General features: G+C 47.5%; 1 protein-coding gene and 1 long non-coding RNA gene across 4 annotated transcripts in view; one reads left to right on the top strand and one right to left on the bottom strand.

The window, feature by feature from the left end:
- Window positions 1-2,842: 2,842 nt before the first annotated feature.
- Window positions 2,843-21,240, bottom strand: part of PDZD2 (PDZ domain containing 2) — a 207,979-nt gene continuing 189,581 nt past the window's right edge. For 2 of the 3 annotated variants that reach the window (XM_012721834.1, XM_012721833.1), the window contains exons 18-24: window positions 20,568-20,700; window positions 11,527-15,496; window positions 10,793-10,910; window positions 10,072-10,170; window positions 9,399-9,663; window positions 7,710-7,844; window positions 2,843-5,690 (exon numbers count right to left, since the gene is read on the bottom strand). In XM_012721834.1, coding sequence (XP_012577288.1) covers window positions 5,524-5,690; window positions 7,710-7,844; window positions 9,399-9,663; window positions 10,072-10,170; window positions 10,793-10,910; window positions 11,527-15,496; window positions 20,568-20,700 — 4,887 coding nt within the window. In that variant the 3' untranslated portion in view covers window positions 2,843-5,523. The remainder of the gene's footprint in view (window positions 5,691-7,709; window positions 7,845-9,398; window positions 9,664-10,071; window positions 10,171-10,792; window positions 10,911-11,526; window positions 15,497-20,567; window positions 20,701-21,240) is intronic. The other variant, XM_012721832.1, reaches the window with a different exon arrangement.
- On the top strand, window positions 5,974-10,115 carry LOC105853360. Its single transcript, XR_001145199.1, has 5 exons — window positions 5,974-6,293; window positions 6,627-6,788; window positions 7,735-7,927; window positions 9,526-9,707; window positions 10,026-10,115. It is a non-coding gene; the product is annotated as an uncharacterized LOC105853360 (long non-coding RNA).

Below are 21,240 nucleotides of genomic sequence, written 5' to 3'. Positions count from 1 at the left end.
GAGGTTATCATTTACTATTTTTATTGGTAATTGGTGTTTTCTTCCTGTGCATTACCTGTTTCTGTTCTTTATCCATTTTTTAAAATAAGCATTAATCTTTGTAGGTATTGACTTGTCAGGACTTTCCCATATATTATGGATGTTGGCTCTTTGTGATAACAGTGGGTGCCCCAGTCTTTAGAGTTGGTGTGTATGGTTGTTTTTTTTTAAGGCATTCAAAAAGTTTGCTTTCTTTCTTGGGGAATCCTAGTATACATCGTCTATATTTGTCAGTTTTGCTTTTTCTTTTATTCATCTTTAAGTGTTTTAATACTGTTACTTCACTGTGAACGCTCTAGCTTAGTCTTTTATGAAATTATTTTTTTTCTTGTTTAAATTTCAGTTTATATTATAAACTCGTTTTGTCATTTTCTTGATACATTTTAAGTTGTTATAGTTTTCTTTAGCTCCTGACCATCTTTCCTGGTGTGCTTTTGTCTATAGAAATTATATTTGCTCTTCATTCTCTTTTTTTCTTAAAGTAACTTAGTATGGGATTTGACATAGGTTATTTTCTATTGTCCCTTTTGGTCTGCAGTTACTTTCCCTGTTTATATCCCTCAGTAGTTCTGTGGTTTGTTTAGGTCTTTAGTCGTTGCTGAAGTTAATTGTACTTTCAGTTGTGAATAGATGTTTTTCCCCAAAAAGTGTTCTGCCTGTAGTTAAAAATAGGAAAGCTGTTGTTTTGGTGAATTATTTTTGATAGCCACCTTACAATTCTAAAATTTTAATGTTGATGAATTTGTGTACCAACTGTATCATGTGTAAGTATGGTATTTTTGTTTCTTTCCATTGTTTATACTTCTTTGTTTACACTTTGGTCTAATATATTGGCTAATAACCTCCTCAATGTTATACAACAGAAACAACATTGAATATCCTTTTATAAATCTTTTTTTTTTTAAAGATTTATTTATTCATACAGAACTGGGGTACAGGCCAGAGATGCGGAGGGTGAGAGGATTCACCAGGGACAGAGGGGAGCAGAACAGGCAGATCGACAAAGTACACTGCTGAGGGGAGCAGCGGGCTGGTCAGGAGAGGTTTGCCAGGCCATGTGGATCTCCTCCAGGGCAGGCAGGGATCAAACTCATGCAGAAGTGGCTTAAGCTTCTTAGTGCTGTGCTTTAATCCGCTGCGCCACCAGGGAGGGCCTGAATATCCTTTTAGTGTGTATTCTGATTTAAATGAGAAAGATCTGGAGTTTGAATTAGAGTTTGATGAAGGCTTTGCAAAACTAAGTGTTGACATCTCCCACGTTTTTTCTTTTTTATCCTAACATTGTCTTTTCTTATAATACCCTTTTTCCAAATTAAGGGTTTGGGTCATTCTTTAGAACTCTTATTCCATATCACACCACCTTTGCTTTTTTCATTCAGAAAATTGTATCCCTTTCCATTGTTCTGCTTTAGTTTAGTTTTAGTTTATACTGTATATGGTATGTAGTCTTCAACAAACTTGAGTGTTTCCTTTTTGAATTTATTTCAGTAGATTTTAGAGCAGAGTTATATGTAGACAAGCACAATGTCTTCTAGCAAAAAAAACCCTACCCACATTGGGGTGGACTTAGCATTTCAGAATCATTTGAAAGTATATATGGAAAATTTTGTGGGCAGCAAGCTTGCTTGTCTACAGAAATTCTGAGATAGAGTGCGGGCCAACATACGAGGAAGACGCATTCGTGGGAGGGTCTACTGGTGTGAAGTTAGGTTTAAGGCTGCTAGCTGGTGGAGAGAGAACTGGTGGTGTAGAAACAGACCCTCAAATAGCAGTGGAATCTATAAATTCTGGAGTTCTGTATTCTCTGGGGTCATTCAGAGGCCAGATCCTATTCTTGGGTTTCTGAGAGATGCTACTTTGTCCTCTTCCTCAAGCAGCTCTAAGTCCGTGTCTGTCTTAAAACTGAAAGAGCCTAATGACTTTTGCAGCAACATGGTTGGAGCTGGGAGGGATCATGCTTATTTAGTGAAGTAAGCCAGAAAGAAAAGGATGATTTCACTCATAGCAGGCATGTAAGGGATTGGGGGTGGGGGAAGCAATTGTAAAAATGAAAACAATTGGGATCAAAACTGGAGTGGTAAGTCCACAGGGATTACAATCAAGATGAAAAATATGCACAAAGTGAAGAAGGATGCTAAAAAAAAAAATTAAAAGAAAAAACATGAAAGCACCTAAATAAATTAGATGCTTTTTCACTCTGAAATAGGGTCCACATTTGGAAAAGGTGAATGAGTAGGTGCAGTGAGAAAAATGAAGAAATCTAGTACTTAAGAAAGAATGAGAAAAAACTCAAACAGGAAACAGGTGCCAAGTACGAGAGTCCAGTTGAGATTGGAAACAGTTTATAGCATTGTTTTGTGTGGTTTTCTCTAAGAATAGGATTCTGGGAACCTATTCTGGGTTGAAAGCACTTAGGATTAGCTGGAGTGAGGGACAGGGTTTGTGCTGTACCACGGGTCTAGTATGAGTAGAGAAAGAGCAGAGGTCCTGAGTGGGGAGAAAATGGACAGTTGTGAAGGAATCTGGAAGTTTCTTTGAAATTGAGTAAGTAGTAGTGAGAATAAGGAGGGCAGGGGAAGAGCCAGGTCAGGAAGTTGTTAAGAGCTTGGGATGACTGATCTTAAGATTCCAGAGTGGAACAGTTTTGGGTTGTATTGGAGTTTGAGTGTGGCAAAGGAAAGAAGTAGTTGATTTGAGTTCTGTTGCCTTGACCTGTCACCCATTCAGGTAGTAATAAACATTTATGTTGGTATTTTAAAAAGTTGTTCTTTAGATGCAGAACTAAAGAGAAAAAAACATGAAGACAAGTAGTAAGCAGAGTGTTTATTTTTTTTAAAATTACTTAAAAAAGGTTGTTTACAGAGATGTGGATTTACATAACTTGGCGACAACATTTTTAAAATGTACAGGCTATTTCATATTATTGCACTTACTCTTTAATATATAAGGCATTTTATATTACATAAATAAAGGATAATGTATAATATCATACAACAGGTGTGGTGCCAATTAAGTCAACCATAAAGGTAAATGAGATGTTTATGGGAAGACAGAAATGAAATCCAGGCTACTTCCACCTTCATGGTATAGATCCTTGCAACTATGGTTTACATGTATAACACATACTTACCCTCATAGCTTATTGTGAATGACTGACCAGTTAATAAACCAAACAATGTAAGCTTTAGTAGAACAATACATTTAGTGTTCACTTCAGGAAGTGTGGGAATTAGACTAATTAGATATACTAGTCATGCCTTGAACACTGAAGACAAATAAATAGCTTTTTTATCTTAGGGTAAGTGACAGTTTAGCTTTTGCTTCCTCCTTTAAATTCCAACAGTATGCCGGGGATCCCTTCTGGCAGATCTAGTAGAAATGGCTGATTTTAGCACGGTAGACCTCTGGATCATTAAACTCTTGCACTCTGAGGATTATGGACTCTTAAGAGTAATGTGGAGTGAGAATGGTCTCCTCTAAAAATACCTGTCCACGCGGACTGTATTATTTCTTACTAGTAGGCACAGCTGGAAGAGTGGAGGCAAAAAACAATTGTTGGTGTTGACTTTCAATAGTGTTTTGTTATCTAAGCAAGAAAGCAGAAACTGACCCCAAAGAATTAAAAACAACCTAGCATGCACCTTGCACTGACTTCCTATAGTATCCTACTTGCAAATGTAGTGAAAAGTAGAAGCTAAATGAATCAGGTCTTTCTAGCTAATGTCTGTACTACATTCTCTTTTATATAAGCCTGTGAAATATGAGAAATCTGGGATCACACCAGCTAGATATTTTACTCCCATCTGAGACGCCTCTGGGCCAAATTCCACAGAGGTTTACTGGGATTGATCATTTAGAAACATGATGTACAAAGCACCTCCATGATCAGGGGCCTAATGACCTCAGTTCTTTAATCTAAGCTATAGATAGACCCAAACTGTAGGTTAAAGAAATCTCCAACATAAAACCTTAGCAGCATCATGCGCTGGTATGCAGTCTTACCCTTATTCTCAGGGCTCAGCTGGCCTGTGCCTACTGAGGACTTGGGTTGTAACCACAGTTCTGCTCCTTTCCCTTGAAAGAGGCACTCCCTGTTCTCCATTTTCTTCTTAGTACAGTTTGGCAACTGAAACTGTTGATGGTTTAGAGTAGGACAAGAAGGTATAGTGTGGGGAGAGAAAAGCCAACGATCAGCACATCGAATCGGAATAGCTACTGTGAAGAAGCATGTGCTTCCCAAAGAGAGCAGCTGGGATGATTTTCACAAGCAGTGTGAGTCACAACAGTCCGCTGCAGAGAAACATGTTTGGCAGAAGGAGAGAATTGCAAACAGGAAAGCAAAAACAGCAATGACTTCAGTCACTATAGAGCTATGCTGTTACAGTCAGGTAAGGAAAAGAGATTTGATGCATAATCTTTCTTAAGCTTACTGGTAAAGGGGGAAAGGGGGCAAAAAACCACCCACCAAAAAAAAAAAAAACCCTTAAAAGGATTATTTTACATCTTGGTTTAAATTGTAAATAAACGCATATGTCTAAAAATCCAAAGATACTTGATTTCTAAAAAATTTAAATCTGTGGTTGGAGAGTACTGAATATTGAAATGGAAACCCAGTGACTGTGGTATTTTGCCTGCTTTTGTGTAGACCAGTCTTGAATTCAAGCAGTACTCAAGACAGGTTCCCAGCTAGATGCAAGGTGCTTTCAGAGCTGAAACTTTCTGCTCATTCTAAGCAGCAAAGCTCATAGTTATTTTAGTACAGTTTATCAGAACTGCATTTCTGTACAACAGCCTTACGACTTACACTTTCAGGTCATGAGCGCACTTCACAGCGATCAATAACCTACTGAGTTGAACTCTGCATCTATATGTTGCACATTATACTCACTAAAAAATACCTTTCTGTAGTTTACTTTTTCATTTTCGGATAATTCCTGAGCTCAGCCTAACCATTAGGTCATCGTTTAAAAGTGTCACTTTCTTTTCAGGGTAACATACAGACCTACAAGTCTTCCTTTCATAGAATGTGCCTGAAAGCATTTTATTCTTTACTTACAAAATTATATAAAACTATATAGTCCATTTGTGTTGCCCCTCAGACACTGTTAGCTCCCTGGCTGCCAGGATTGGGTGTGTGGAGAGGTGGCAAAGGGATGCGAAGGTCTGGCTAAATGCTTCAGAAGAAGGGCAGGCCACAGCTTTATCCCCACCCGTGAACACGAAGGCGGGGCAGGCACTGGAACAAAGGGAACCCTTCCAGCCCAGGCAGGCAGAAGGCTTCCAGAGGGCAGCTCCATTGCTGTTGCACGCACAGTAAGTCAGCTCAGGTTTAAGTAAAAACTTGGAGATTTTGAGTCCTTGCCGATAGCAGTGTTTGTTATTTCAGGAACCTATCAATTAAAAAAGTCATTCTGATCTGCTAAAGTAATAAGGAAACAGAAACATAACAAGCTCTACAGCAAGTGTTAAGTACTGGTACGTGGTTCACGAAGAATTCCTGTGCTTTCTGATGACTAGCTGCACGGGTCCCTCTGGGACTGACTTCATGATATTCCAGGCATCGAAGTGCAGGAGCCCAACCAGGGGCTTCCCGTTAATGGCAAGAATTTCATCTCCAGCTTCTATTGTTCCTGCTTGTTCAGCGGCACCTCCTGGGGGAATAAAGACAGAATATGGTGGCACTTGCACAGTATTCAAGTCAATCCCAAGTAAACTTTAAAAAGCCTATATTCTTAGGATGTGAAATACTTGTTAAACGAGACACACAATGCATATACTCCAAAATTGAACTAAAACTTCAATCTGTAACACCTCCCACTAAAAATAAGCACCTGATTAGGGAAGGATTTTCAAGGTATCTAATCAGTAGTTATTACTATGTAGATCAGATAAAGAACTACAAATCACTAATAATAAAGAGGTTGGGCACAGAAAATCAGTTGGTAAAATTCAAACAGTTAATAAATGCAGGACTCAGCTTGTGATTGTCAGAGATACTCGTTGACAGGTTGGAAGGGTCATGAGGTAGTGGGAAATATACTGAGTAGCAGTCAAAGGATTTTGGTGTCAAGTGTGTGCTTCAGGCAAGTTTCTAAACTTCATTTTCCTCACCTGCAAACTGTTAATGTCTGTCTTGTTATCACAGGGTTGCTGACGAGGCTGGGTCTGATGAACCACTCAGTGCCTTGCGGACCAGAGGCTTTTACATGAAAAACCTCGCTCGCTTAAACCATTGTTAATTGGGGCCACAACAGGTAAGTCTGTATATATTGATATCATAGAAAACTTCTCTGCCTTCCCCCCACAAGGTCTTAGTTTTTGTTAGAAACTTTCCAGTTTTTTAATAGTTGTTGTGCTTAGAATCTCACATAAAGGGATAACTAGACAGCAATTCAAGAAGGAAGTATGTATTTTACCTCTGCTGGACATAGAAACTTTCATATTTTTCATTTTAGCAAGAACTGCCAAATTTTACCCTGAACAGATAATATGTATACTTGCACCAGAAAGTATGAATGCTGCCCTTTCCTCTCTAACTTTAAGCACCTCACCTCTTCCTGTTTTTCTATTCATTCTCATTTTTACAGCTGGCCTTTGAACAACTGTCTACGTACAGATTTTCTTAGACAACATACTTATGGTACTGCTCAATATAGGACAGCAGCATGAAAGTGTTTTCTCTTGTGGCCAGTATATTACATATACATGTGTACATATATAAGAAAATATTTCCTGACTGCTTGTTATTGGTAAGTTTCTGGTCAATGTCAGCTACCTGTAGTTAAGTTTTGGGAGAGTCAAAAGTTGCATTTCTATATTCTGGCCATCGCCTTTTGATTAAATACATTGCAGATACCATCTAGGCAATCACTTCTCTGTTAGTGATTTTTTGACTCCTGATTTAGGCCTGTCCTGTATTTTGAATAATGGTTATTTTATACATACAGGAAGTTACTGATTTCTGTATAGCTGTGAATTTGGCTATCTTGGTGAAACTATCCTGGGTTAACATATGATTCTCAGGTTTTTTTGGAATTAGGCTTATGTTGTTTACCTTGGCACAGTGTATCTCTGATGGTCAGAAACATATTAAAAGCAGCCCTCACACACTGCTGTAACAACTCTAGTTTTACCTGTATACGGTTACTAATAACATGACATATTTTTTGTTCAGAAATTTTCTGTATTAGACTGAGGAACTGGCTTTATCACTCCTTTCTTTTAATGTATTTATTTACCTGCTCCTTGTGACTACTGTGTTGAACTCACTTATGAGTAATTTTCTTGCCTTTTTTTTTTAATGCCTTTTCCTGTTTATTGGATCTGACGGCAGTGGGCTTCCTTGCATACTGTAGTGTCTGAGAGCTCTCACTATGAGTGAATGCACAGTTGAGGTGCTTCATTTTGCCTTAGCTATCCAGTTAACAGGTAGGAGGTTTTCCTGGCTGGGGGTACTGGGACTCTAGACATCACTCAGCAATAGTCTGCATGTTGATTTAGGCCTGTACTATGCACAACCCTAGTTGTAGTCACCCACAAACTTTTGGGGGTGGTTATGCCGCACTTTAAAGTGCATGAACAATCTCACACACACCAGTGTTTCTTGGCTAAGTTAAGGACCCCTGACTGGCAATTCTGATGGCATCACTAACGGGTTTCCAGGACGTTACCTTTGTATACTCTCTTGATGAACAGGGGCCCATGTCCAGACATAGACGACTTTCCTCCGTCTAGACTCAGGCCCAGCCCAGCAGGCGTCTTCAGCACTTCAACGCACACAGCATCATGAGCAGCCACGCTTCTCCCTGTGGAAATGATGTTCGTGAAGGTGGTGGTGGCGGAGTAGGGATTCTCATCACCTGCCCCGGACCCCCAGTCCAGTGATGAGGTTGGTCTTCCGGTGGGGAGCAGATACGACCCCTGGCTGTATTCCTGCCCTCGGGCCCTTTCAAGCTTAACTGTCTGCAACCATGGGGAAGGCTTTTACACCCCAGCAGAAAATCCGCTGAAGCCGAACTGTTCCCATCAAGCCCCACATGCCTGTGGTGCACGTCTCAGTGAGGACTAAAGTCACACCTGGGGAACTAAGTTTGATTTCCTGTTGCCTGCTGACAGCAGAGCATCACAGACTGGTACTGAAAACCTGCAGCACCCAATTGCCAGGACTAAGGTGAGACCGTGGTCATGGATCCCCCGCGAGCTTCCTTCCTGATGGGCCACACAAGATCCCATGAGGGGCACTGCCTCAGGTCACGTCTGTTTGCACACACTAGCTGCCTTCATTGCTCCACTTAGGGAGGGACACCACTGAGATGCCTGCTTCCTAGCCAACTTGGAGTGTGGGGAATGTAAATTTGCCTTGAAGGGTGCACTTTTGTGATGGGGGGGGGGGCAAAGGAACAACCCCAAATAGATTAAACTGTACACTTGGGGTGGAAGCCAAGCCTGCCCGTCTTCCCTGCTTCCTGCCACACTGAATCCCAGACCTGAGCCTTCTTTTTTATTCAAGACGATGAAACATGTTACCACCTTCCAGTGTAAGGAGGCTAGGCTATTTTCCTGGTTTAAAGTAGGCCCTTCAAGAAAGGATGGTACCGTGGAAACCGCCCCTGTATAGGACTGTCAAGTAGAGCCGCTGGAACCTTAAAAAGATGTTCCGCCCCCAACCCCCTTACCATGGTTCCCGACTTACTGAGCTGCGTGCTCTGGGTTGAACAAATAAGCTCTCCATGTGCATAGAATTCAAGATGCCTCAAAGGTACTTGTTACAAATGCCAGCAGTGCTTGCAAATGGTAGTGCTAGACCAAGGTGAGCGTTAACTGTTCCATGAGTAAGGTGTTTTCCCTCATGGGGAGGGCTTCAGGTTTCCCAGAGAGTGCAGGTGAGACAGCAGAGTAAAGGGAAACAGGATCCTGCCAGCTCTGTTGAGGCATCTGGATGAGAAGATTCTCATTTTTCAGCAAAGTCACTACAAATAGCCCAAACCACAGGAAGTCAAGTTGAGAAGCACTACCTTGACTGTCAGGAAGAAGCCAAAGGGCCCTCCCAGCAGGCAGGGCATGAGGAGGGCGCTACAGCGGCGCCGAGGGTACCCAAAGCAGTGTGCAGGCGCTGTTTTGAACACATTTGCTTCTGCATTTCTGTATTGTCCTTCACTGCAGGAAAGACTACAATTCCTCATGTCTCTTATACCTCAACAGTGTAAAGTACCTTTTGTGTGTGTGGGGGGTGTCTTATGTAACCCTACTTTTGCTAAAAGCATCCATAAACACCAAACTACACCTGAGTTGGGACTCTGGTGACAGGATGTTCTGTTGTGAGGCTGCTCACTCTGCTGATCCATGAACTGGTGTCTCACCTGGTCCAGTCTCCAGTGGGGTGGTTTTCCTGGACAGTGCGCTCTTCATATTGGTGGGGGGAGGTTCCTGCTTGGTTGTGGGCTGATCATTCCCCTTCTTGATGACCACGAGGACATCTTTGTGCAGCTGAGCCTGGTGCAGAATCTTCAGGATGTCCCCATGGGCTAAACCAGCCAGCGAGGTGCCATTGACTGACAGGAGGAGATTTCCTCTGTTCACAGTCCCTTCCTGAGATGCTGCCCCCTGAGAAAACACCCTGTGAACCTGAGACAAAGAGGACAAGAGCTCATTTATGACCTCCAGTTAAGGTGAGAGAGTAATTGCTAATGTGTAGCGAAGAATTTTCTAATGGCAAGTTTTTTTAAATCATGAAACTATTTGGTTTAGCAAAAACGTATTCAGTGTGCAGAATGACAACTGTCAGCTGCAACACCTGACATTTTTAATCTTCTGCCTAGTATGTAATATGTCTGGCCTCTCTGGGCTGCACAGACGCAGCCTAGGTTCCTAATGATCTTAAAGGCCTTTGCGTTTAAGTGGTGGAAAATTTAAGGGGGAATTTTTTGGGGAAAAGTAATTTCATGAGCAGAGGTGAGTGAAAACGCGCTCATTTCTTTTGGTGGCAGGAAACAAACTGGCAGTCTTTCGCAAGAGCATTTTGATGTCACTCACCACAGGTTTGGGCTCCGCATCTGTCCCTCCTGCCACACTGAATCCCAGACCTGAGCCTTCTTTTTTATTCAAGACGATGAAACAGACATCATCTTTATTCTAGTGAAAAACAAAAACGAAGAAAAACTAGTCTCTTTCTTGTGGCCCAAGAGCGAGTATGTTCTGCTGTGACTCCGTGTCGTGGTGTTTGGGGCCTCCCTGGTGGCACAAGGGGTTAAGTCTCAGCAGACCTCTCCTGTCTCACCCACTGCTCCCCTCAGTGTATTTCAGTCCATGTGACTGTTTTGCTCCCCACTGTCAGCGGTGAGCTCCCTCATATCCCACACCTCTGGCCTGTACCCCAGCTCTTGTATGCATAAATAAATATGTATTTTAATACTGTTTGTTTTTTCTCTAAAATATTCATCAGGTTCAAATCTGCAAAAATTTTTGGGAAAGTAACGTAGATATGAACCCCTGGTTGCTTTTGTTAATTGTTACATCCACGTCATCCAGCATCTCTTAGATCTGGGGTGGACAGTCTGCCACCCTGTTTCCCGGCAGGTGGCTCTGAATGTCCACTGAGGCGGACAGAGGTACTTGGGATTACTCTCCAAGATGCCCAGTTCTGTTTTGAGGCTCCCACAGAAGGCCTAACTTCTGGAACAAGCTCCAGGCAAGACAAAGGCCAGACTAAGCTGTGAAGCTCGCAGCAGGGACGCCCGCGTTCTCCGTGACTCACCTCTGATTGCGCTTTTGCCTCCTGCATGAGAGTGAGGATAGTCGCTTTTGACCCCACCGATGACAGAACCGACTGTAATCTCTGCTGGTCTCCCGCTGAGACTAGAAGTTGATCCAAACTAAATAATACAAGCACATTTCGAGAACAAAGGGAAAGGGCAGCTCCATTTAGTAAAGGCGCATTTAAAATCATCTCATTTCTACTATACGCAGCTATTTTTAGTGGGATCCTTTGAAGATGTTAGGGGATGAATTTAACAAAACTTCTCACATTAAAAAACATTTGGAATCAGCTGGAATACTTTGTTAGAAATGTCCTTTTTAATGCCATTCATCTTTAGAGGCCCAAATTTCGCCTAAAACAAAAAGAGGAGCTCCCTGCCTCCCCACCTCTCATGCTTTTGCTACAGAAGTCCTTTCAGCCCACACTGGTCACTTCCCTGCTGGCACCTGCACTTTTCAATAATAACATGAAAACGGGGGGCATATATGCAAGCAGGTGTCCCGCATGGGCTCCTGGAGTAGGGAAGGGCATCAGTGGAATCTAGTCTCTGAAATTTGAGTCAAGGGTGTAATTCAGTCAGCTGTTCCGATACCAATTTGTTGCTGTGGACGGCGGTTGGGAAGATGCTGCCGGGAGTGGGGTACATGACAATGGTCCCGGACCTCTGCACGCCTCTAAAATTAAAACAGTCAAAGCTGATTTACACAGAAGGAACAAGGGCAGGTACTTACTTAACTGACCAGCTTTTTGCAGCAGGCAGACCTGGGGTGACTTCACCCACGTGGTGGGCTGAACGCAGTGTCCCAGGCTCACTGGCTTTAAAGCTGCTTCCTCCAGGACAGACCCTGTCCCCTCCTTTCTCAGGACATGAAAGGGCGGTGGACTCAATGGGGCCTTCAGCAGGGGAGCCAGGCGTCTTCCTGGGGATGATTTCCAGCTCCGTCTTGAAGAGCACGGCCGTCGGTCCCGCTGAGAAGTCCTCACTGCAGAGCTTGTCGAGGTCGGGCATGCTGAGGGCTCTCAGCTCCTGCAGCTTCGAGCGGGACAAGGGAGAGGGCTGGGCGTGGCGCACCGAGGACTTAATCCTCCTGGTGGAAGAGGCTGGGGTCAGGGTTGGGGTGGGAATTCCAGAAGGACTAGGGGTTTTCTTCGGGTCTGTGTCTGGGGCCTTGCTACTGGCCTCAGGCAGAGCCTGCCGGGAGCCCATCAACGTCATGCTGGATGGGGACTTGGTCATCTGGGGGATGAGGGTGCTGGCTTCACTTTGGCTTTCGCTGCAGGAACTCAGGCTGCGTCTCAGCAACCTCATTGTCGGGTCGCCTTGATGGCTCCCCAAAGTCACACTGCCAGATGATCGTCTGCCAAGGGGAGGTTTGGAGCTTACTGACAAAAAAGGGGAGCCCCCGGACTTGGCTGTGGGCCGGTCAGAATTGGCCAGGTTCTCAAAAGACTTGATCCTCTGCTTGACAGAGAAAAATGAGGTAGATTCGTGGGGCCAGTTCTGCTCAGAGTAGTAATGTCTTCTGGTGACTCTGACCTTGTCAGGGATGAGGCAGCTCATTTCCTGCCCTGAAAGGGCCTCCCCTGGCTCTGCTGCAGGAAGGCTCCTCTCCTGCAGGGGCTTGACACTGTAGATGCCCTGGCCATTGGCCAGGCCAAGAACACTGCCCCTGGGCACCCTGGCCTCCAGGCTGGGGCCCGGGCTCTGGCTGTCTCGAGGTGAGCGACCTGGGATGTGTAGGGAATGAGCCTCCCGTCCAAAATGGCTGGAGAATTGGGCAGGCATGGAGTAGGTCCTGGTCGCAGGCCTGGGTGTGAAGTAGGGGTGGTCATCCAGCGTGGGGCCTGTCGGGATGCCGTTCAGGGAGTCTGGCGGCTTTGACTTCCCTTGGGAGGCCTCTGCCTTTTTAGTGGGCAGCAGCGGGGACGAGGAGGAGGAGGAGACCAGCTTTGCCACGCTGAGAGCTGGTTGCATCTCCGGCTCCCCCTGGGAGGCGCGAGATGGGGGTGCTGGCTGACGCGCACTGGGCCCCACAGTCTGGTGACAGGGTCTGAACTCACGCTTCTCCTGACAGCTGCTCTGGGCCGGGGACCCTCCCTGCCTGTCACTTTCTGCTAGTTTGTCACCAGACGCATTCTTTGGCATTCTTTCTGAAGAAATCTCTATTATTTTCAGCTGGTGGGTCCTTTCCAGGAGATCACTGGCAATTATTTTGCTTTCTTTGTTGCCAGTCACCCCAGCTTGGGCCGCTTTTGGCGTGGCTTGGCTGGATGCACACCGCTCGCTGTGCTCCGGAGGTGGGGTGTCCTGCTTGCTCGCTGCTGGGGATGCGCTACTCCTTGGGGCCACATGATTGGTCCCCGAGGCCACAGAGGGTACCTTGCTCTCTGAGCCACACTTAGGAAGCTTGGGGGCGACTGGGCAACCTCTATCAGGTTCTGAGTGGCCCGCCGTGGAGAAGCTGCTGCACGTACCTTGCTCAGGAGGAGTCTTGGGGGAGGTCAGAGGTGAAGTAAATGTCCTGATGCTTGTGTCTGACACCGAGGCCTTCAGTGACCCTGCAGTGGCCAGGGGCGTCCTGCTCTCCCGCTTACACTGGGGGGTCTTGAGGGGAGGTGGGGTATTTGTGTTGGGACCCTCATGGTCAGCTATTTGGAACCGTGGTGACGCCCCCCGGGGCAGCATTCTGTGGGAGTTCTGGGGTGAGAGAAGGGAATTCTTGGGGTCCGTCCCCACAGCCTTGGCCGTGGTGGCAGCAGGGGCCTCGGCACTGACTTTGCTTTTGCTTTTGATGCTCAGTTTCTTCAGCTTAGGACCGGATTTGGGCTTCTGACAGTTATTTAAGAGAGTCTCCACTGAATTCTTTTTAGGTGGGTCTTTATTTTCAAGATTCAGTTTCAGCTGTGGAGGACTCTCAGCCACGGCCACCCCCTTTCTGTGGCTCGAGCTCATCACCGGACTCCTGGAGTCAGGGCTTCTGGTGGGCTCCTTTTCCGTTTTGTTCTGCAGATGTGGGCTTTGACTATTTTTATTTATTTCTTTAAACCAGGCCATGATGGGCCTCTTGGGGATCATTTTCGGTTTCGGAAGCAAGTCATCCAGGTCTTGACTTTCTGAGATGTGCAGACTGGCCAGAATGGAGTCTCCGTTCTTAGGGACATCCATGACAAGGGAGGCCAGGTTCTCGCTGGTGTGAACACCTGCTCCTTGTGTTTTAGTTGGGGTTTTGTGACTTAGCAGCTCATGTTCCAAACCGTTGACCACCTGAAGAGAGCCAAGAGTGACGGGGGCGTTGTGGAGACACCGGGAGGCTGGAGGTGGCCGGCTGCCATCCACGGAGGTGGCGGTGCCTTCCATGGTGTCTCCTGCACACGAGGGCCTGTGGTTCTGCGAAATCCTTGTGTCCACGTGCTCATGGGCACTTACGTCCAGGTGAGAAAACGGCTGGGAGGAGTTGGGGGTGGGGGGGTCCGAGGGTCCAGGCAGGAAGGACGTCCTCTCACAGGGGCCTGCCAGAGCTTCACTCCGAGGGCTGTGCTCCAAGGGCAGAACTTTGGCTAAAGCAGCACAGGGTGCAGCCTGGGCGGGCGCAGGAGTCAGGGGTGGGCTGGGGGCGCCGTTTGTGGAACAAATTTCAATTTGCTCCTCCTCAGACTCTGTAGTATCACCCTTGTAAGACGACTCACGGGAAGGAGGCGGCGACAGGTGGTCCCTGGCGGAAGCGCGTGGCGCTTCAGTGAGTGACTCGGGGTCTGAAGACGAGTCCTCCGCATCTCCGTACATGGACGAGAGGGGCGGCCCTGCGCTGTCACCGAGGCCTGGCGGGGAGATGCTGTCTTTGTGGAAATTGCTGAAGTTTCTAGAGTAGTTGCTGAGGAAGTTTTTATTCACAGTAAGGTGCTTATCGGGATGAACTGAATCCAGTACTGAAGGTTGGGAGGTCCACTGTGGGGAACCCGGGCTGCTGGGCCACTCCCTCCTTGGGGAGGGGGTCTGGCTCCCTGTGACGGGCGGGGCCTCGCAGGAACTCCCGCCTCCCGCTGGAGGCTGACCCTGAGGAGCGCCCTCCAGAAGGGCCGGGCCCCCTTTCTGAGGGGATGGGAGTCTTGCCTCAGAAGCATCCACGTCCTCGATGAGTCTGTCAGCAGCCCCGGGGCTCCTGCCACTCTTTGGGGGGCAGCAGTGACCCGACTGACTGCCACACCCACCCTGGGCCTTGTCCGTTGGGGGCAGCAGGGCGGGGCCAGGCTGTGGGTCCATCTGGGCTATGGGGCCTGTTCCCTTGGGCAGAGCAGACTGAGGGGAGTTGCCAGGTATGAGGATGCCTGTGGGGTGTGAGGCCTTGCTGTGGTTAGGTCGCCCCTCCTGGGGCGGGAGGTCTGGTGCCGGGAGGGCGCTGGCCGGAGCGGCTGCCTCTGCCTCAGGTCCTGTTCCCCCGTGGGCAGCCGCCTGCCTGCCGCTGCCAGGGAAGCTGGCCTCTGCAGCCGCTGGAGTCTTGCCGAAGTCAGTCTGGGCCGTGGCTGCCTTCCTCGGGGACGGGCTGCACCCCTCACTGTCCCGAGAGCTGTCCTGAGACTTGGGGGCCCTGGGGGGCGGCACTGGTCCTCCAGGGTTCTCAGGCCTCCCGGCCTGACTTGTGTCCCTTGAGGTCTTGCTGGGGTCAAGGCGAGCCGTCCCCTTCGGGACAGAGCCGTTCAGCTCTGTGTAGAGATTGTAAATAAAAGGAGGGGTGGGGGTGGGGGGCGATGGGAGAAAATAGAAAAGCTCTCAATTAAAAGGAAATGGTCAACAATCTCAACATTTGACCTTTTCAGACTATTCCACAACCTAAATGGAGGCCTCTGTGCCTCCGTTTAATCCCTAAAATTACAGAGCATTCACATCTGACCGACAGCAGCCTGCTTTAGAGGCTCCAAAATAGACTGAGTGGCAGAATGAAACCTTGTTTCTGCCCTTTTCCCTTTCTTTGGGCTATTTTAAGGATGGGGGACACCAGACATCCATCCATTCTGTCGGTAAATGCCACTGGCATCAGGCTGCTGCGGCTTCAGCTTCGCCTCCGAGCTTGCTGCTGGGGGCGAACCTCTCGCTGTGGGTTGTCAGCTACTCAGCAGAGTGTCCCAACCGCCCGAGCAGTGCTCTTCCGGGGCTTCCGGCTTGGTGCAGGGAAACACCCCAAGCGCTACACCTGTCCGGCCACACTGAGGCTGGGCTCTGACTTCAAGTCCAGAGGCCAGAGCCCTTCACAGAGAGGACGGGACTGAGTGGGCTTCTGGAAGAGCGCTGCTCTGGCAGTGACGAGGAGGAAGAAAATGGAATGAAAGCAGAGTGGGAAGGGCGAGCCTGGAGGCTCAGAGGCACCTGTCGGGGCTGGGGGGTGCATCCACAGGGTGGGCTTTGGAGGGGTGCTGCCTTGAGGACTGAGTCTAATCTGCCCTCCTGGTCACTGGCATCTTGCTCTGGTGGCCCAAACAGGCTTAAAGAAAAGGAAGATAGTTAGGATTCACCCTTAGGCATTATGGGCCGGGCGGAGTGAATAACTTGGTCACAATGAAAGCTCGCCTTCTCCAAACTCAGCCACTCCCCATCTCCCACACTAGTCACCTCTATTGCACCAGGATTTTCCCTCTCGCTCCTACGCCAGTAAGCAACAAATGAGCCACACATTGCACTGCGCTCAGCTGTCCACCCATTCATTTTCTTCCAGCGCTGTGAGGTGGGTCCTGGACCCACCTGCGAAGGCGGCAGCCAGGCACAGTGGCAAGTGAGCAGGGGCCCTGGGCTCTGGCTCAAAGCCGGGCCTGGCTGCACAGCAGGGCTCTGCAGGCCCCAAGTGCACGGCACCAGCGTTGACACCCCAGGAGACTGTGCTCTGCAAGACTGGAGACTCTCCCAGGCCCCGTGGCAGGCGCAGATCCAGAGCCTCGGGCTCCTGTCCTCAGCTCAACGTTTCTGCTTCTGCTGGTGCCAACTACTGGGGGGGAGGGGGGACGGGGAGGGGTCACAGGCATCAGACAAAAAAGGAGGGGATTTTATGTCTGCCTTTTGGGTCCAGATTTGCCAAGGGGCAGTTCTTGTTAGTAGTCCGTCTGTATTGCCAAGTATATGACTTAAATGGCTCTTACCTGGGGGAGATGAAATCGTGCCGAGACAGGCCCTGATGTCACCTTCCAGAGTAAGCCTCCACTCGGAAACCCCTCAAACGCCCCCAGTGGGGAAGTGCTGCCTGTGGCACATGGAGGTGGAAGGCACAGCAGGCTTGACTGGCACAGACGGACATGGGGCATCGGCCACAACTTCCCAGCCAGAGCAGGTGACAGGGGCACCCAGGTGGCATGGAGCACAGATGGCCTGTCAGGCCGTGTCCATCACCAAGCCTGGCAGGGCCTGCTCACCTCAGCAGGCTGCTCAAGTGTATCTCTGTGGATCATGAGGTGAAAGAGGTTCTAGGGACTGGGATCACCATAAAGTGACTTTTGGGGGGAAGGAAAAAAGCACAGGTCGAAGATGGCTGCATTCCTCGTCCCACACTCACCCACAGGCTGCAGGAGTACTGAACTGTTAGCAGACATTTTCCCTGGAACTAGGATTCTTACTTTTTTTTTTCCTCCTTTCAACTCTTGTTTCTTAAACTGTTATCATAAACATGTACTCATCTTCTAACAGTTATTTAAAAATTTAGTGACAAGGAAAGGGTTTATAAGCTCTGTACTGCTTCAGCACTTTTCTCTGACCATTTTTTGACAACTCTGCTAACAGCCTTGGAAGGCCTGCTCTTTCTGGTTTCTAAGAAAGAGAATTAATTATTAAAAGAGTATCAATTATTGCTGGAAAGCTCAGTGGCTCTGAAGTGCACTCACTCGGCAGCTGACTGCTGTGTCCCAAACAGCACGTTGGGTCTCAGCTCACCCTAAAGTTTCTTGGGACTATTGTATGTGTCTATCCACATAGCTCACTGAAGGCGTAAAAAATACACACACACACGACAGTATACAACGTGTTCTTAGGAAGATCACACAACCGTGAATGCACATTATGTCTGAGACAGTGGTCTGAGGTGTGTTAAGTGAAAATCTGATTCCTCTAAACAAGCCCGCAGGGGCTCAAGCTCAGATGGAGCTGACTGTGACCACGACCCGGTTACTCCCCAGGTCAAGTTTTGGGGCTGGGAACCCAGGTGCCCACATGCTTCACTCCTGAGCTCTGTATATATAAATCTGGAAACTTAAAGAGGAGGAATTTTTGGTTCAAAAAAAAGTAAAGTGTTTCTTCTTTTATCAATTATTTAAAATAGGATTTTAAAAATTTATATTTTACATCATTGTTCCTTTGTATTTTAAGATTTATTTATGCATAAAGAACCGGGGTACAGGCCAGAGGTGCAGGGGTAGTGAGAGGATTCACCAGAGACAAAATGGGGAGCAGAACAGGCCGACTGACAAAGTCCACTGCTGAGGGAAGCAGCGGGCGGGTCAGGAGAGGTCTGCCGTGCCATGTGGGTCACCTCTGGCCTGGGGATCAAGCACATGCTCAAGTGGCTTTAGCTTCTTAGTGCTGTGTTTACCTGCTGCACCCCGTTGTTCTTTTTTTAACATTTGCTTTCTCCTCTCAGGCATAGTCGCCATAGAATTCCTATCACCAGCTCACCAGTGCACGTCACCATAGTCCCCTGTGCTCTTCCCTGCATCGCTCGGATCCCTCCCTGTTCCCTACAGAAAGTCTCTGGTTTAGAGCTGTTGGGTTTTGTTTTGTTATTTTTTCCCTGATGCCTTACTTGGTCCCCCTATATTCCTCTATCCGATATAAAACAGGGGATGTTTTCGGGCTCTCCATGGTGGTGCAGCAGGTTAAAGCACAGCACTAAGAAGCTAAAGAGACTTCATGAGTTCCATCCCCTCCCCAGAGGTGATCTACAGGGCGCAGCAGACAGCTCCTGACAACAGTGTACTTGTCAGTGGGCCTGTGCTGCGCCCCACTCTGTCTGGTGGATCCTCTCACCCTCTGCACCTCTGGCCTGTACCCCAGCTCTGTATGCATAAATGAATCTTTGAAAAAAAAATAGGGGATGTTTTAAGGGACCTCCTGCAAGGGAGGGGGAGGAAAAGGGATCAAAACAGGGAAGAGAAAAGCACAAGCAACTACGGTGGTAAGTTCACTGGTGGGAATTTTATGGGCAATACACAATGATGTAAAAGACATAAATTAAAAAAATAGGATCTACTGATGAACCTCCTTGCCTCTGGGAAGCAGATAAACTATTTACAATAGAAAAGGAAGAAGGGCTGCCGCAATCAGCCAGGCTGTCATCAGGGCCACTTGGTCACAGAGAATGTTCTAGCCAGGAAGGACAAAAGCAACCTCCATGAAAGATAGAAGCTCAAAAGATTTCAGTGACCCGTTTACTTAGAATGGCGGGTCCAATACTTCAGCTGTGGCCAGGGAACCCGAGGAGGGTCCCTCGGCGCTATCACAACTCAGTCAGCCAGCCTCGCAATGTGGACATTATACATAAGGGATGGAACTGTAGCCGATTATAAATATATCCCAGCCAATATATTATGTTAAATATGTTAACCAGCTGTAAATGGCCTTTACCACATATATTAAATGGAACCTGTGCCTGGCACCATACGGGGCTCTGCAGGGGCTACGAACATGCAGCTGCTCCTTCCTCAAGGCTCCTGCCTGTGGAAGCCTTTGGGGGTACAGAGAGGAAGGTACCCACAGACTCGCAGCTTGAGAATGAGATGTGCAAAGCACCATGGCATGGGGCCCTTGGGGTGGGGGCTACTTATCTGTGTCACATGGAACATGGGACCTGACCACATACAAACCCACTGCTCTAAGGAACAGCCCCTCAGCATTCAGAAAACCTGGCCTAGGTAGAAAGGGAACTTCCTCAAGTGGTGAGCAAGCAAAGAATTTTCTGCAGTAGAAAGCAAATTAAAAAGATGTTGAGCTCAGTGAAAAAACCAAACACACCCCGGGGTGGCTCTCCCTGCCACTCCAAACCAAATATGGATCCCAAGAAAACTGGCCCTAAAATGTCCCAGGAAGAGGCTGGCCTCGAAACGTTGTTTTGAAAGGTGACATCAAGGAGCCTGCTATGTAACTTTATCTTCCTCAAATAAAAGCCTTTTAACAAACACTTTGCACAAAGTCAAATTGCTAACAAGGACTGCTCGTACAGGCTTGGTCAGCCAGAGAATCAAACTGAAAGACTAGAAATCACAGTAAAACAGTGAAGAGCCTCATATCACAACACAGAGACATCAGAGGCCGGACTGTCCCCTGCGTGGTCATTGAGGGTGGTTTTGACCTTGGGAATGCGTGCGAGGAGGTCATCTTGGGTGGGTTTTCACGTAGGGTTGTTCTGACGAGTGAGCATGCTGGCTCACCACCATGGTGGTAGCTAAGGTGTCAGCAGGTGAGGGCTGGCCCATGCCTAGGGCCCCTGGGGGGAGGGCAGGGCCCCTGTGAGGGGTCCAGTCACTGGAACACATGTGCCCGCCCTCACTGGACATTTAAAATATGAACATTTTAATGATTTCCACTAACAAGCAGTGAAGTCGCTTAATGCAGCTTGATTTCGAAGTCATGCGATAGTATTTTGGATGATGGTTCTAGCCAAATTAATTTGATACTAAAAAACTATGTGTTTTCTTCTATATTAGCTATATATTAACATAGTATCTAGTATGTTGTGTTATCAGCACAGATTATGTAACAGTACATATTCATGTAGGCTTCACAATGACAAAACAATCTTACCTGGCTGGGGCTGTTGCCTGAGCTCCAGTACAGCTTCTGGAAGGCTCTCTGGGAGAAGGTCAGCATCTGGGCAGTGCAGAACACAGCCGGTCGGGGCACACCCATCCCCGATGGTCAGCTTTCCCAGAGGCTGCTGGCACAGAGACAAGCACAAGTCAGAGCCTCCCAGGGTTGTGCTCCCTGAGACAGGAGGTGGCCGGGTTTGGGGAAATCTGAAGGAAGCACCCTGGGCTGGAAGCCATGACTAGATGATGACTCTCAGTTTAAGATTCTGTGGAAATTAGGGCCCTCCCTCTGACACAGTGTGTTGGGGTGCAGCACTGCAAGCTATCCGCAGCTGCTTCAGTCAGAGTTCGATCCTATCTGCCTCTCTGGTGGTGACCCACATGGCGCGGCAGACCTCTCCTTACCCGCCTGCTGCTCCCCTCAGCTATGTATTTTCGTCCATCTGCCTGTTCTGCTCCCCACTCTATCTCTGGTGAAGACTCTCACTACCCCTGCACCTCTGGCCTGTACCCCAGTTCTGTATGCACAAATAAATAAATCTTTAAAAAAAATCATATAGTCTTTTATTTAAAAAAAAAAAGATTCTGTAGAAATTAGATGCTCTTGTCACTCTTCCAAAGCTTCCATTTTCTCGATTTTAAAATGGGGATGGTTAGGGACGTGCAGA

The sequence above is a fragment of the Condylura cristata genome, unplaced genomic scaffold (assembly GCF_000260355.1).
Source record: "Condylura cristata isolate star-nosed mole 26May11 unplaced genomic scaffold, ConCri1.0 scaffold00007, whole genome shotgun sequence".
Taxonomy (NCBI): Eukaryota; Metazoa; Chordata; class Mammalia; order Eulipotyphla; family Talpidae; genus Condylura; species Condylura cristata.
Note: the sequence above shows the minus strand (reverse complement) of the source record. Positions and strands in the feature narration are given on the sequence as shown.